The sequence below is a fragment of the Typopeltis vanoorti genome, chromosome 16, assembly GCF_054136105.1.
Source record: "Typopeltis vanoorti isolate ZY-2024b chromosome 16, IOZ_Tvanoo_1.0, whole genome shotgun sequence".
In the NCBI taxonomy this organism is placed as follows: Eukaryota; Metazoa; Arthropoda; class Arachnida; order Uropygi; family Thelyphonidae; genus Typopeltis; species Typopeltis vanoorti.
This window is the reverse complement of record NC_143564.1, coordinates 10,618,659-10,631,568: the sequence shown is the minus strand read 5'-3', so window position 1 is coordinate 10,631,568 and position 12,910 is coordinate 10,618,659. Positions and strand designations below refer to the sequence as shown.

The 12,910-nt window shown below is 40.4% G+C and overlaps 1 protein-coding gene across 4 annotated transcripts in view; it reads right to left on the bottom strand.

Moving 5' to 3' along the window:
• LOC150097844 (nonsense-mediated mRNA decay factor SMG9-like) overlaps positions 1-12,910 on the bottom strand; it is a 286,780-nt gene that overhangs the window by 159,451 nt on the left and 114,419 nt on the right. For all 4 annotated transcript variants that reach the window (XM_090406489.1, XM_090406490.1, XM_090406491.1 and 1 more), the window contains one exon: positions 5,292-5,384. In XM_090406489.1, the coding sequence (XP_090262615.1) occupies positions 5,292-5,384 (93 nt within the window). The remainder of the gene's footprint in view (positions 1-5,291; positions 5,385-12,910) is intronic.

The window sequence follows — 12,910 nt, the reverse complement described above, 5'->3', positions numbered from 1 at the left end:
GGTCATAGCATCGGAAGAGCTGATAATAAATTAGATGGTATCGCTCCCCCCTAGTTGGAGAGAGTGACCATGTGGTTTTGACTTGGAAGATGAATAGACATGCAGGAGTATCAAAGAAAAGGAACGTATGTGGAATTATAAGGCACAGGATTATAATACAGCCTAGATATAAACTTGGGGCAGTTCCTTGGAAGTGGAATTGGAAGGCCAGGATATCACTGGTGCTTGGGAAATTGTGAAGGAATATTTGTTAGCAGCAATAGTAAACTGTATTCCGTTAGTGAAGAAGTGGACACAATTTAATGTAAAGTGGATGACAAACAATAACAAGCAGGAACTGCAGGTGAAAAAGAGATTATGGAAGAGATATAAGGAGAGAGGTGGAGGGCAGAGGCACGAAGAATATAAGACTGAGGCCAGGAGAGTGACTAGTATGGTGAGGAAGGTAAAACTGGAATATGAGAAGAGATTGACACTAAGATTGAAAGAAAATATTAAGGAATTTTTCGGCTATGTAGCCAGTAGGAGGAGAAATGATTGTGGAAGAATCACATTGAGGGATAAAAATGGAAATAGACTGACTCATGCAGAGGACATAGTGGAGTTGTTCAATGAGCACACTATTGGAGTATTTCATCCTGGAGAAGCAGGTTTTAATAGTAAAGGGATAGGAAAGATTCAAGGTTTAGAGGTGCAAGAGGAGAGTGTGTTCCAAATACTAGTACTCTGGATGTCAGTAAAGCTGTGGGACTGGGTGGTATTTCACCACGAGTTTTGAGTGAATGTGCTAAAGAACTGACAGCTACTTTGACCTGGCTTTTCAATGAAAGTCTAGCTACAGGAAAGGTGCTCAGGGAATGGAAGGAAGGTAAGATAGTGCCATTGCATAAGGGTGGTAGCAGACTGGGAATGTCTAATTATAGGCCAGTTTGTGTGTCACCAGAGGTTAAGATCTTGGAGAAATTAGTGAGGGACTGTATACAGCATTGGGCAGATGAGGGTAATGTTGTCAGTGAGAGAGTAAGCATCGATTTGTGAAGAGGCACTCTTGTTTTAGTAATATGCTAGCCTTTTATAATAAAGTTACAAGAGCAGTAGATGAGGGCAAGGCATATACTGCCATTTTCTTGGATTTAGTGAAGGCATTTGACAGGGTGCCACATAATAAGCTGATATTTAAGTTGCAGCACATGGGTCTGGATGTCAGGTTGGTCAACTGGATTCAGGATTGGCTGTCTGATAGGTATCAGAGAGTTGTGTATGGTGGGGTAGTTTCAAGGAGGCAGAGGGTTACAAGTGGGGTTCCACGGGGCTCAGTACTGGGACCTATATTGTTTAACCTTTATATCAGTGACATTGTCAGTGGATTGCAGATAATGTGAAGTTGGGAAGGGTTATTCATAATAATGCAGATGTGGTAGTAATGCAAGAGGATTTGAATAAGCTAGACAGATGGGCAAATGAATGGGGGGATGTCAGTTTAATGCAGCAAAATGTAAGCCTTGAGGTTTGGGACACATCGATGGGACGCTGCATACTCTATTGGAGGAAATATACTGGAGGAAGTAGGGGAGACAAGAGATCTGCGGTTGATGATTGATAGAAACCTGAAATTTGATGTGAAGCTGGGAGGGTTATTAGTAATAGCAGTGCGCACTCAGGATTTAATCTTGTGGGGGGGGGGGGGGGCAAGCACTCAAGATTTAATCTTCGGGAGTGGAGGCCGAGTTAAGTATACAACTTGAGAATACGCACTACGACCTATGACTGAGCATCTGCAGTGATCACCAATACATGATACCCATAACCTACTTTGGCCCGGCTCGGCCAAACGAAGTAGCGCTTGGTGGCCGTGATTCAATGAGCTATACGGTATTCCCACCTTATGTGACCGCTAATTCATAAGTAGTATAGAAATAAAAGACACGACACAATGTAAATAAAAAAAAAAAAATTAATTAGAAAAAGATTTTTGGAAAATTTTCTAGTGTTTTTTCCTTTTTCTTTCTTTTTTTTGGGGGGGGGGGGCTTATCCCCTTGCCTGGGTGAGTCACTGAGTAATAGTGCAGGTGTGGAAGCCCTGCAAGAAAATTTAAATAAGGTACACAGATGGGCAAATGAATAGGGATATCGGTTGAATGCAGTAACATGTGAGGTCTTGAGTTTTGGGAAACATCAGTGGGATGCTGCATACTCTATTGGAGGAGCTATACTGGAGAAAACAGGGGAGACAAGAGATCTGGGGCTGATGAGTGATAGAAACCAGAAATTCAGGGGACATATTTCAAAGGTGGTGAAGGTAACATGGAGGATTGCTGCAATAATGAGGACACTGACCTGCAGAGATAAAAGAGTTATCATTCCATTGTATAACCCTGATCAGAGTTTGGTGGATAGAAGAAGGAGAAGTAATATGATTGAGACTTTTAAACTGTTGAGAGGTGGTTACAGAGTTGACACTGGGGCGTTCTTTTGCTTGGTGGAATAGCAGGAAGGAGTGATGACAAGGGGCTATCAATGGAAGTTACGAAAGGAAGCTGTGAGCAAGAGGTTGAGGAGTGGTTTCTTTGCATGGAGGGTGGTTGAACCGTGGAATGCATTGCCTGATAGAGTGGTGAGAGCGAGAACGGTCAATGAGTTTAAGGAGTGGTATGATAGACTTTGTGTTTCCTAGCAGGGACCTCACACGATGAGTTTTGATAGACTTTGTGTTTCCTAGGAAGGACCTCCCATGATGAGTCTTTTGACTCCATGGAGGCCTGAATAATAATAAGAATAATAATTCTTTGAACACTAGGGATACATTCAGATATCGCCTCATTTAAGCACTTTTTCAAAGATTCTCATGCAGTAACTGATACCATGGGGAAAAAGATAGTATTCTCCTATGTTGATCATAATTTCCAGGTTTGTAGTTCAGCATGTAACCTGTTTTAAATGGAGCATCAATACAATTAGATATTTCCCAGGAAAGCACAGCATGATCTATTCTAATCCTGTGGCCTCCTCTTTTTGAGAGGGTTGCAGCTGATATACCAGGGAGATGATCATGAAGCAAGGTGGGTTCCCGTTGCTTACTTTCCATAAATATATATATATATGATTGTAGCCATGTGTGTAAGGGACCGGTTTGCTTGTTTTGAGGGATGAAAAAGCAGAGTTACTGGGAGGAATAAACCTCCACCTCCATATGAGACGGTTAATTAACCTTTAGTCAAAAAAGACCAGATAAAGGTTCCTCATGTCATGGATGGGAATCAAACCCAGGTCTTTCTGACCAAATGGCTTCATCTATTCTGACTGAGCTATGGAGGCTCACAGCATGATCACTATCTCTAATTGGTAGTAAAATAGCCATATTCTTAACAGAGACCTCTTTTGATGCTATGAGCAAATCCAACACTTTGACCTTGAGTTCTTTCTTTCACATGCTGCTTGAGAAAGTTGTCTTGCAACAATTCAATAAATTCCTCTTCTTTCTTATTACCAAGAGATTTCTCTTCAATGTTTGGAAAATTAAAGTCACCCATACTAATGACTCGTTTGATACCCATAAGGTTAAATTGGTGATGTATTTCTTCGTCCCCTGCAACTGAGCCGCAAGGTCTGTAGCAACACCCCACCATATATTTCATTCTAATGACCTCCACTTCATACAAGATAGACTCAAACTCACCGCTACATGGGACATTTTTATTTACCATCATTGTTTTCTTGTGTTTCTACCCGAACTGGACTCAAGTCATCTAATATCATTAGTAGTACTCCTCCTCTCTTCTGTCATTCAAAAAAAAAAACAACATTACACTCGATCCCACTTACCATATCTGATTCTGATAGCCAGGTTTCACTAATGCCAACAATCTTAGGCCACGTCATATTCAATAAAGAAACAGACTTAACCCCTTTGTTTCTGATGCTCCTGGCATTTGTGTATAGACAGAATAAATTACCACCTCTCCTATTCTTATAATTAGATATGCAGTCTATTTGGTCTTGTTCTAGAATTTTCTCTTTTCCCTCTTCAGACATACTTAAAACATCCAAACCCAAAGCATATTTTTCCACCCCTTCGCCACATACATAACTATGTTTGAAGACATTCATATCTTTGTCATGTTTGCACACCATATCTGAACTTTCGCACGCATTTTTCCTATTCCTCTCTTGATGATGTTACAGAATTTTGATATTTTTGGTGAAGAAATAACTTTAGTTGTTCCTGTAGTTTCTCTGCATTAGGTCTCATACCAAGAAGTAAATTTTCCAGGCTCCTGACGCCAAAAATTCAAGTGCAGACCATCCGTCTCATACAAGTCTTTTCTTCCATCAAACTCACTCCACACATCTAAAAACTTGCATCCATTTCTTCTATACAGCCTGAGCATGAAATCATTTGCTATCATTGCCCTCCTTCTTACTCAGTAGTGTCATATCTGGGTAACAATCCTACAATTTTTACTCTCTCACATTTCTTTCATGCTTCTTCCAACAGACCTTTCATATCTTCTCTCATACTGTATCTGTCACTACTTAAATTATTAGTACCTACCAGAACTACTATCTCTTTTCTTTTTTGGTTTGTCATATTTTTAATTTTCTCCCCTGGTGGTGGCTCCCTCAGCAAGCACAAATTTTAAGATTAAATCACCATACCATATCACCTCTTTTTTCTTAGATTTTAACTGACTTACCTTGTTGTTATTACTATTATGATTACCAAGTTGTTCAGCACTTTCCTGCCTGTTCTTGTTCTGATCCTTTTTCTTATCATAAGTTTAGTCAAATATTTTTCCACCTTTTCCAAGCTCTGGACGATTTTCTAATAATTTCTTTTCATTGAGATATTTCTAATGTCAGCTTATTCTCAGATAAATTATCATCATCACTACTGCAGTACTTTTGTTCATCAGGACAAATGATCTCCTCAGTAGTAACAACTTGAGCTTTAGACACTGCTTTGATGTGACCAATTTTTGGCACCATTCTTAAGATTAGTAAAAACTAATTATATTTCTGCAATTATCTTATAAAATGCAGTAGTGCAATAATTACACTAAAAAACTACAATAATATACTAAAATACACAATTAAATCTAAGAAAACAATTAATGAACAAAAATCACAGATCTTTCAGGAGCTTTCTGACAGCATGTCTTCCCCGACCAGAGAGCCTTAACACCAAAAGCAAACAAACAAAAACAATTTTAAATGAAGAAATATATAATGAAGTCATAATATTTTTATCTGACCTGAACATATTATTTTATAATTTACTATATTATATACACCTGTTTCAGTAAAACAGTACGTGTAGGGCAACCTTCTCTTCCTCTCTTATCATCACATTTTTTGGATTGCACAGCCGAAGTACTGAGAATAGGCTGTAAAAAATAATTATTATTATTATTATTATTATTATTATTCAGGCCTCCAAGGAGTCAAAAGACTCATCGAGGGAGGTCCTTTCTAAGACATAAAGTCTGTCAAGACTCATCGAGGGGAAGTCCCCCCCTGAGAAACACAAAGTTTATCATACCACTCCTTAAACCCACTGACCGTTCTCGCTCCCACCACTCCATCAGGCAATGCATTCCACGGCTCAACCACCCTCCACACAAAGAAACCACTCCTTACCCTCTTGCTCACAGTTTCCTTTCGTAACTTCCAGGGATGGCCTCTTGTCATCACTCCTTCCCGCTGATCAACCAAGCGAAAGAACTCCCCAGTGTCAACCCTGTAACCACCTCTCAACAGTTTAAAAGTCTCAATCATATCACCTCTCCTTCTTCTATCCACCAAACTCTGCAGTCCACATTCTCTAAGCCGATCCTCATAACTATCCTTGTACAGCCCTGAAACCATCTTTGTCATCCGTCTTTGTATCCTTTCCACGGTTAATTTATCCCCTTCAAATCCTGGGGACCAAATCTGAGAACAATAGTCCAAGTGTGGTCTAATCAGAGACTTATACAACGGAATGATAACCCTCTTATCTCTGCAGGTCAGTGTCCTTCTCATAATAGCAGCAATCCTCTGTGTTACCTTCACCACCTTTGCAATATGTCCCCTAAACTTCAGGTTTCTATCAATCATCAACCCCAGATCTCTTGTCTCCCCTACTTCCTCCAGTATAACTCCTCCCATAGAGTATGCAGCATCCCATCGATGTTTCCCAAACCTCAAGACCTTACATTTTGCTGCATTAAACTGACACCCCCATTCATTTGCCCATCTATCTAGCTTATTTAAATCCTCTTGCAGGGCTACCACATCTGCACTATTACTAATAATCCTTCCAAGCTTCGCATCATCCGCAAACAACTGAATATCCCCCTGCAATCCACTGGCTATGTCATTGATATAAAGGTTAAACAATATAGGTCCTAGTACTGAGCCCTGTGGGACCCCACTTGTAACCCTCTGCCTCCTGGAAACTGCTCCACCATACACAACTCTCTGATACCTATCAGACAGCCAATCCTGAATCCAGTTGACCAATCTGACATCCAGACCCATGTGCTGCAACTTAAATATCAGCTTATCATGTGGCACCCTGTCAAATGCCTTCGCCAAGTCTAAGAAAATTGCAGTATATGCCTTTCCCTCATCTAATGCTCTTGTAACTTTATTATAAAAGGCTAGCATATTGCTAAAACAAGAGCGTCCTTTCACAAATCCATGTTGATTCTCACAGATAACATTACCCTCATCTGCCCAATGCTGTACACGGTCCCTCACTACTTTCTCCAAGATCTTAACAACTACTGATGACACACAGACTGGCCTATAATTAGACACTTCCAGTCTGTTACCACCCTTATGCAATGGCACTATCTTACCTTCCTTCCATTCCCTGGGCACCTTTGCCAAAGCCAGACTTTCATTGAAAAGCCACGTTAAAGGTATTGTCAATTCCCTAGCACATTCTCTCAAAACTCGTGGCGAAATACCATCCAGTCCCACAGCTTTACTGACATCCAGAGTACTCAGTATCTGAAACACACTCTCCTCCTGTACCTCCAGACCTCGTACCAGTCCTATCCCTCTAGCATTAAAACTGACTCCTCTAGGATGAAATACTCCAATAAAGTGTTCATTGAACAATTCCACTATGTCCTCTGCATCAGTCACTCTATTCCCATTTTTATCCCACAATATCATTCTTCCACAGTCATTTCTCCTCCTACTGGCCACATAGCTAAAAAATTCCCTAGGATTTTCTTTGGATCTTAGGGCCAATCTCCTCTCATATTCCAGTTTCGCTTTCCTTACCACACGAGTCACTCTTCTGGCCTGTGTCTTATATTCCTCATGCATCTCTTCACCTGTCTCCTTATATCTCTTCCATAGCCTCTTTTTCGCATGCAATTCCTGTTTAATATTGTTTGTCATCCACTTTACTCCAAATTGCGCCCTCTTCTTCACTCGTGGTATACAACTTACCATTGCTGATAACAAATATTCTTTCACAATTTCCCACGCACTGGTGATATCCCGGCCTTCCAATTCCTCCCTCCATGAAACTTCCCGAAGTTGACGTCTAAGACTATTATAATCACCTGCCTTTGTCATTGATAATTCCCAAAGCATATAGCTCCAACAGAAATATATATTATTTTCTATTTAAAAATCATATTAACTAAAAATCTGCCATTTCATAAATAATTCTGCATTAAGTATAACCATTTTTACAAAATAGAAATACATGAATTAACTACATGGCAAGCAGCTTAGCATCAACGAATTTAAACTAATCTACTCTCTCTTAATAGAACATGACATCTTTTAAGATCTATTTTCAGCAGATATTTACTGAACCAATTTCATCTTAAGTAGGCTCACATGACAGCTTATTATCCAGAATCTAAAACAACTGTCCAACATTTTATAACAGTTTAGTAATCAAGTTACATTTATAAGAAATAAAAATTGCTTATATATGCAACTATAAAAGTGTATAGCCAGAAATTACTAAAAGAAAGAGTGATAAGTCGGCGATGTAAAATTATATAGGCAAAATGGATATTAAATCCAACATTATTTCAAAACCGAAAGTTTGGATAAACTATGAAATTTTCATAAGTTGACCCAAGAGCTTATGAGAATACAATCCTTGGCATACTTGAGTTGCCTTATCTTGCACTACTTAAAAGACATGAGTGCTGCCCAAGAGTCCATATATTCGCCTTTTATTAGTACATTTGATTAAGGTTTCAATGGTCTGACAGCTGTTTCGAACTGGTTGGTTGTCTTAAGAGACCAGGCAGGAACAACATGTTCAAAACCACCCAAGTTCCAAAAACTTAGAACAGGTAACCTTTAACCCTGAAGAGGTTGCAGCTAATCTGACAGATACAAACAAATTGTTTAATATAAATATTCTTACACATATTCAGTGTATAGCTTGGAGGTCATGTCTAGCTGCACATGCATGTATTACAAGTGATATTCCACACTGTTTATGCGGTCAATTTTGGTTTAACATGTGTTATGTAAAGGCATGTGATATTTGATACTAAATTGTATCTGAGAAATACCGCAAACTCCGATATCAGTATAATATTTGTTTAGTTTTTTTATTTTATTTTATTTATTTACCATTGAAAATGGCTGGAAAAATATATCAATTGGATAATCCATCAGATGTTGAAAAGATTCAGTGAATGCTACTCAAGTCCAATGATGAGAATGATAGAGTCGAATGCGAAAGTGAAATTTCATAGTAAATTGTATCTGAGATATACTGTGAACTCCGATGTCAGTATAGTATTGGTTTAGTTGTTGTTATTTTCTTTGTTTCTTTGTTAAAGAATTTCTAGATTGTAACTGAAAATAAATAAACCATCATGTAGTATATTTGCAGTGTTTTTTTTTAAAGTTTTATTGCATTTTCGCACATACTAGTAATGAATGTATCTTTCAAATACATGTGACCTATGATGCAATTTTTTAGACGTAACCTCTGCAGGGTTAAAAGGCCGCCGTCCAGTATCTGCAAACTTGTAAGTGCCCCAAAAGGGATCACTGTCACAAGTAGCTGACAACTAATCAGTGCCCAAAAGGATCAACCAAGCCAAACCTTAGTCCAGCACTACCATGAGCAAGTCTGCTATCTACTGTGGTAGGCCTTCACTTGGCGAAGTGACACACAAGCCACCAGAGCACACAGGCTTACTGTTTAGCTTTTGGCAAGCAGGCAGAAAGCTTAAGAGAGCAAAAACTCTCATTCAGTACTAATGAAACTGAAATTATTATTATTATTATTATTATTCAGGCCTCCAAGGAGTCAAAAGACTCATTGAGGGAGGTCCTTTCTAAGACATAAAGTCTGTCAAGACTCATTGAGGGGGGGTCCCCCCCTGAGAAACACAAAGTTTATCATACCACTCTTTAAACTCACTGACCGTTCTCGCTCCCACCACTCCATCAGGCAATGCATTCCACGGCTCAACCACCCTCCACACAAAGAAACCACTCCTTACCCTCTTGCTCACAGTTTCCTTTCGTAACTTCCAGGGATGGCCTCTTGTCATCACTCCTTCCCGCTGATCAACCAAGCGAAAGAACTCGCCAGTGTCAACCCTGTAACCACCTCTCAACAGTTTAAAAGTCTCAATCATATCACCTCTCCTTCTTCTATCCACCAAACTCTGCAGTCCACATTCTCTCAGCCGATCCTCATAACTATCCTTGTACAGTCCTGAAACCATCTTTGTCATCCGTCTTTGTATCCTTTCCACAGTTAATTTATCCCCTTCATATCCTGGGGACCAAATCTGAGAACAATAGTCCAAGTGTGGTCTGATCAGAGACTTATACAACCGAATAATAACCCTCTTATCTCTGCAGGTCAGTGTCCTTCTCATAATAGCAGCAATCCTCTGTGTTACCTTCACCACCTTTGCAATATGTCCCCTATACTTCAGGTTTCTATCAATCATCAACCCCAGATCTCTTGTCTCCCCTACTTCCTCCAGTATAACTCCTCCCATAGAGTATGCAGCATCCCATCGATGTTTCCCAAACCTCAAGACCTTACATTTTGCTGCATTAAACTGACACCCCCATTCATTTGCCCATCTATCTAGCTTATTTAAATCCTCTTGCAGGGCTACCACATCTGCACTATCACTAATAATCCTTCCCAGCTTCGCATCATCCGCAAACAACTGAATATCCCCCTGCAATCCACTGGCTATGTCATTGATATAAAGGTTAAACAATATAGGTCCTTGTACTGAGCCCTGTGGGACCCCACTTGTAACCCTCTGCCTCCTGGAAACTGCTCCACCATACACAACTCTCTGATACCTATCAGACAGCCAATCCTGAATCCAGTTGACCAATCTGACATCCAGACCTATGTGATGCAACTTAAATATCAGCTTATCATGTGGCACCCTGTCAAATGCCTTCGCTAAGTCTAAGAAAATTGCAGTATATGCCTTTCCCTCATCTAATGCTCTTGTAACTTTATTATAAAAGGCTAGCATATTGATAAAACAAGAGCGTCCTTTCACAAATCCATGTTGATTCTCACAGATAACATCACCCTCATCTGCCCAATGCTGTACACGGTCCCTCACTACTTTCTCCAAGATCTTAACAACTACTGATGACACACAGACTGGCCTATAATTAGACACTTCCAGTCTGTTACCACCCTTATGCAATGGCACTATCTTACCTTCCTTCCATTCCCTGGGCACCTTTGCCAAAGCCAGACTTTCATTGAAAAGCCACGTTAAAGGTATTGTCAATTCCCTAGCACATTCTTTCAAAACTCGTGGCGAAATACCATCCAGTCCCACAGCTTTACTGACATCCAGAGTACTCAGTATCTGAAACACACTCTCCTCCTGTACCTCCAGACCTTGTACCAGTCCTATCCCTCTAGCATTAAAACTGACTCCTCTAGGATGAAATACTCCAATTAAGTGTTCATTGAACAATTCCACTATGTCCTCTGCATCAGTCACTCTATTCCCATTTTTATCCCACAATATCATTCTTCCACAGTTATTTCTCCTCCTACTGGCCACATAGCTAAAAAATTCCCTAGGATTTTCTTTGGATCTTAGGGCCAATCTCCTCTCATATTCCAGTTTTGCTTTCCTTACCACACGAGTCACTCTTCTGGCCTGTGTCTTATATTCCTCATTCATCTCTTCACCTGTCTCCTTATATCTCTTCCATAGCCTCTTTTTCGCATGCAATTCCTGTTTAATATTGTTTGTCATCCACTTTACTCCAAATTGCGCCCTCTTCTTCACTCGTGGTATACAACTTACCATTGCTGATAACAAATATTCTTTCACAATTTCCCACGCACTGGTGATATCCCGGCCTTCCAATTCCTCCCTCCATGAAACTTCCCGAAGTTGACGTCTAAGACTATTATAATCACCTGCCTTATAATTCCACATAAGTTCCCGTCTCTTTGATACTCCTGCATGTCTATTCATTTTCCAAGTCAACACCATATGGTCACTCTCTCCAACTGGTGGGAGAGACGTCAACTCAGTTATTATCAACTCTTCTGATGCTATAACCAAATCCAAAATTTTTGAACCTCTTGTTCCCTCTGTTACATGTTGCCTAAGACATTTGTCCCTCAAGAATTCTAGAAATTCCATTCCCCTATTGTTACATGCATCTTCCTCTCTCCAATTTATACTACTGAAGTTAAAATCTCCCATAACAATCATTCTTCTTGCACTTGCCAAACTTAGCTGTCTAAACATCTCCTGGTCCCCATCCTCTGTGCTCCTGGGTCTGTAGCAACACCCCACTAAATATCCTGTCTTGCCTACCTCTACCTCACACCATACGCTCTCAAAATCATTTGTCTCACTTCCTTCCAAATTCTCCACTCTTAGAGGACATAGGTCATCACTTATCATAAGCAGCACCCCACCACCACGCTTTCCCCTCCTATCCTGGCGAGAAATGCTATACCCAGCGACTTCTATTCCTGTTTTTATATCCCCTTCTGTCAACCACGTCTCAGTGATCGCAATAATTTTTGGCCAGGCTGATGCTATCTGCGCCACCAATTCCTCTCCCTTATTCCGGATACTCCTGGCATTAGTATACAGCATATAAATGCCATTGTTTCTATACCCAGCATTATCCCTTCTAGACTCCACTGGGCTCAGTCTTACCTGACATTGTCTCCCTTCTCCCAAGTATCCATTCCCACAAGAGGCCACCCCTGCTATCATCCTCCCTGGGACACACTGACTCGTTCAGAACAGCAATCTCTCCAGATGCCTACGTCCTTCCTCATTCAAATGTAAACAGTCTCTCGCATACAACTCCTCTCTTTCCTCAAACGCACTCCAAGCATCCACATATACCAGTCCTCTCTTGTCACACATTCTCGCTATTATGCCATTCAATATCACCGCTCTTCTGCTCAGCTCATCATTATCATACCTAGGCAACACGCACACTATTTTTCCTCTCTCTGTCTTCTTCCGTACAGTCTCAAGCAAAAATCTCATATCTCTCGCTGCCCGACTTACATTACCACTCAAGTCATTTGTTCCTACCATCACAATCATCTCATCCACCCTTTCACTTCTCTTAATTGCCATAGCCACCCTTTCTATTGTTCCTCCTGGCAAACACTCCTCACGCATCCTATCTTGAACACCACGGATCATTGAGTCGCCATACATTATACCTCTTACCATTCCCTCGCTCCTATTGTTTCCATTCTCTCCTCTTCTTTCATTCCCATACCTCTCTCTTCTACTGTTTCCATTCTCTCCTCTTCTAGCACTTCCATACATCTCTCTCATTCCCTCTCTCCTACTGTTTCCATTTTCTCCACTTCTAGCACTTCCATATCCCTCTCTCATTCTGTCTCTCCTACTACTGTTTCCATCCGCTCGTCTTCTAG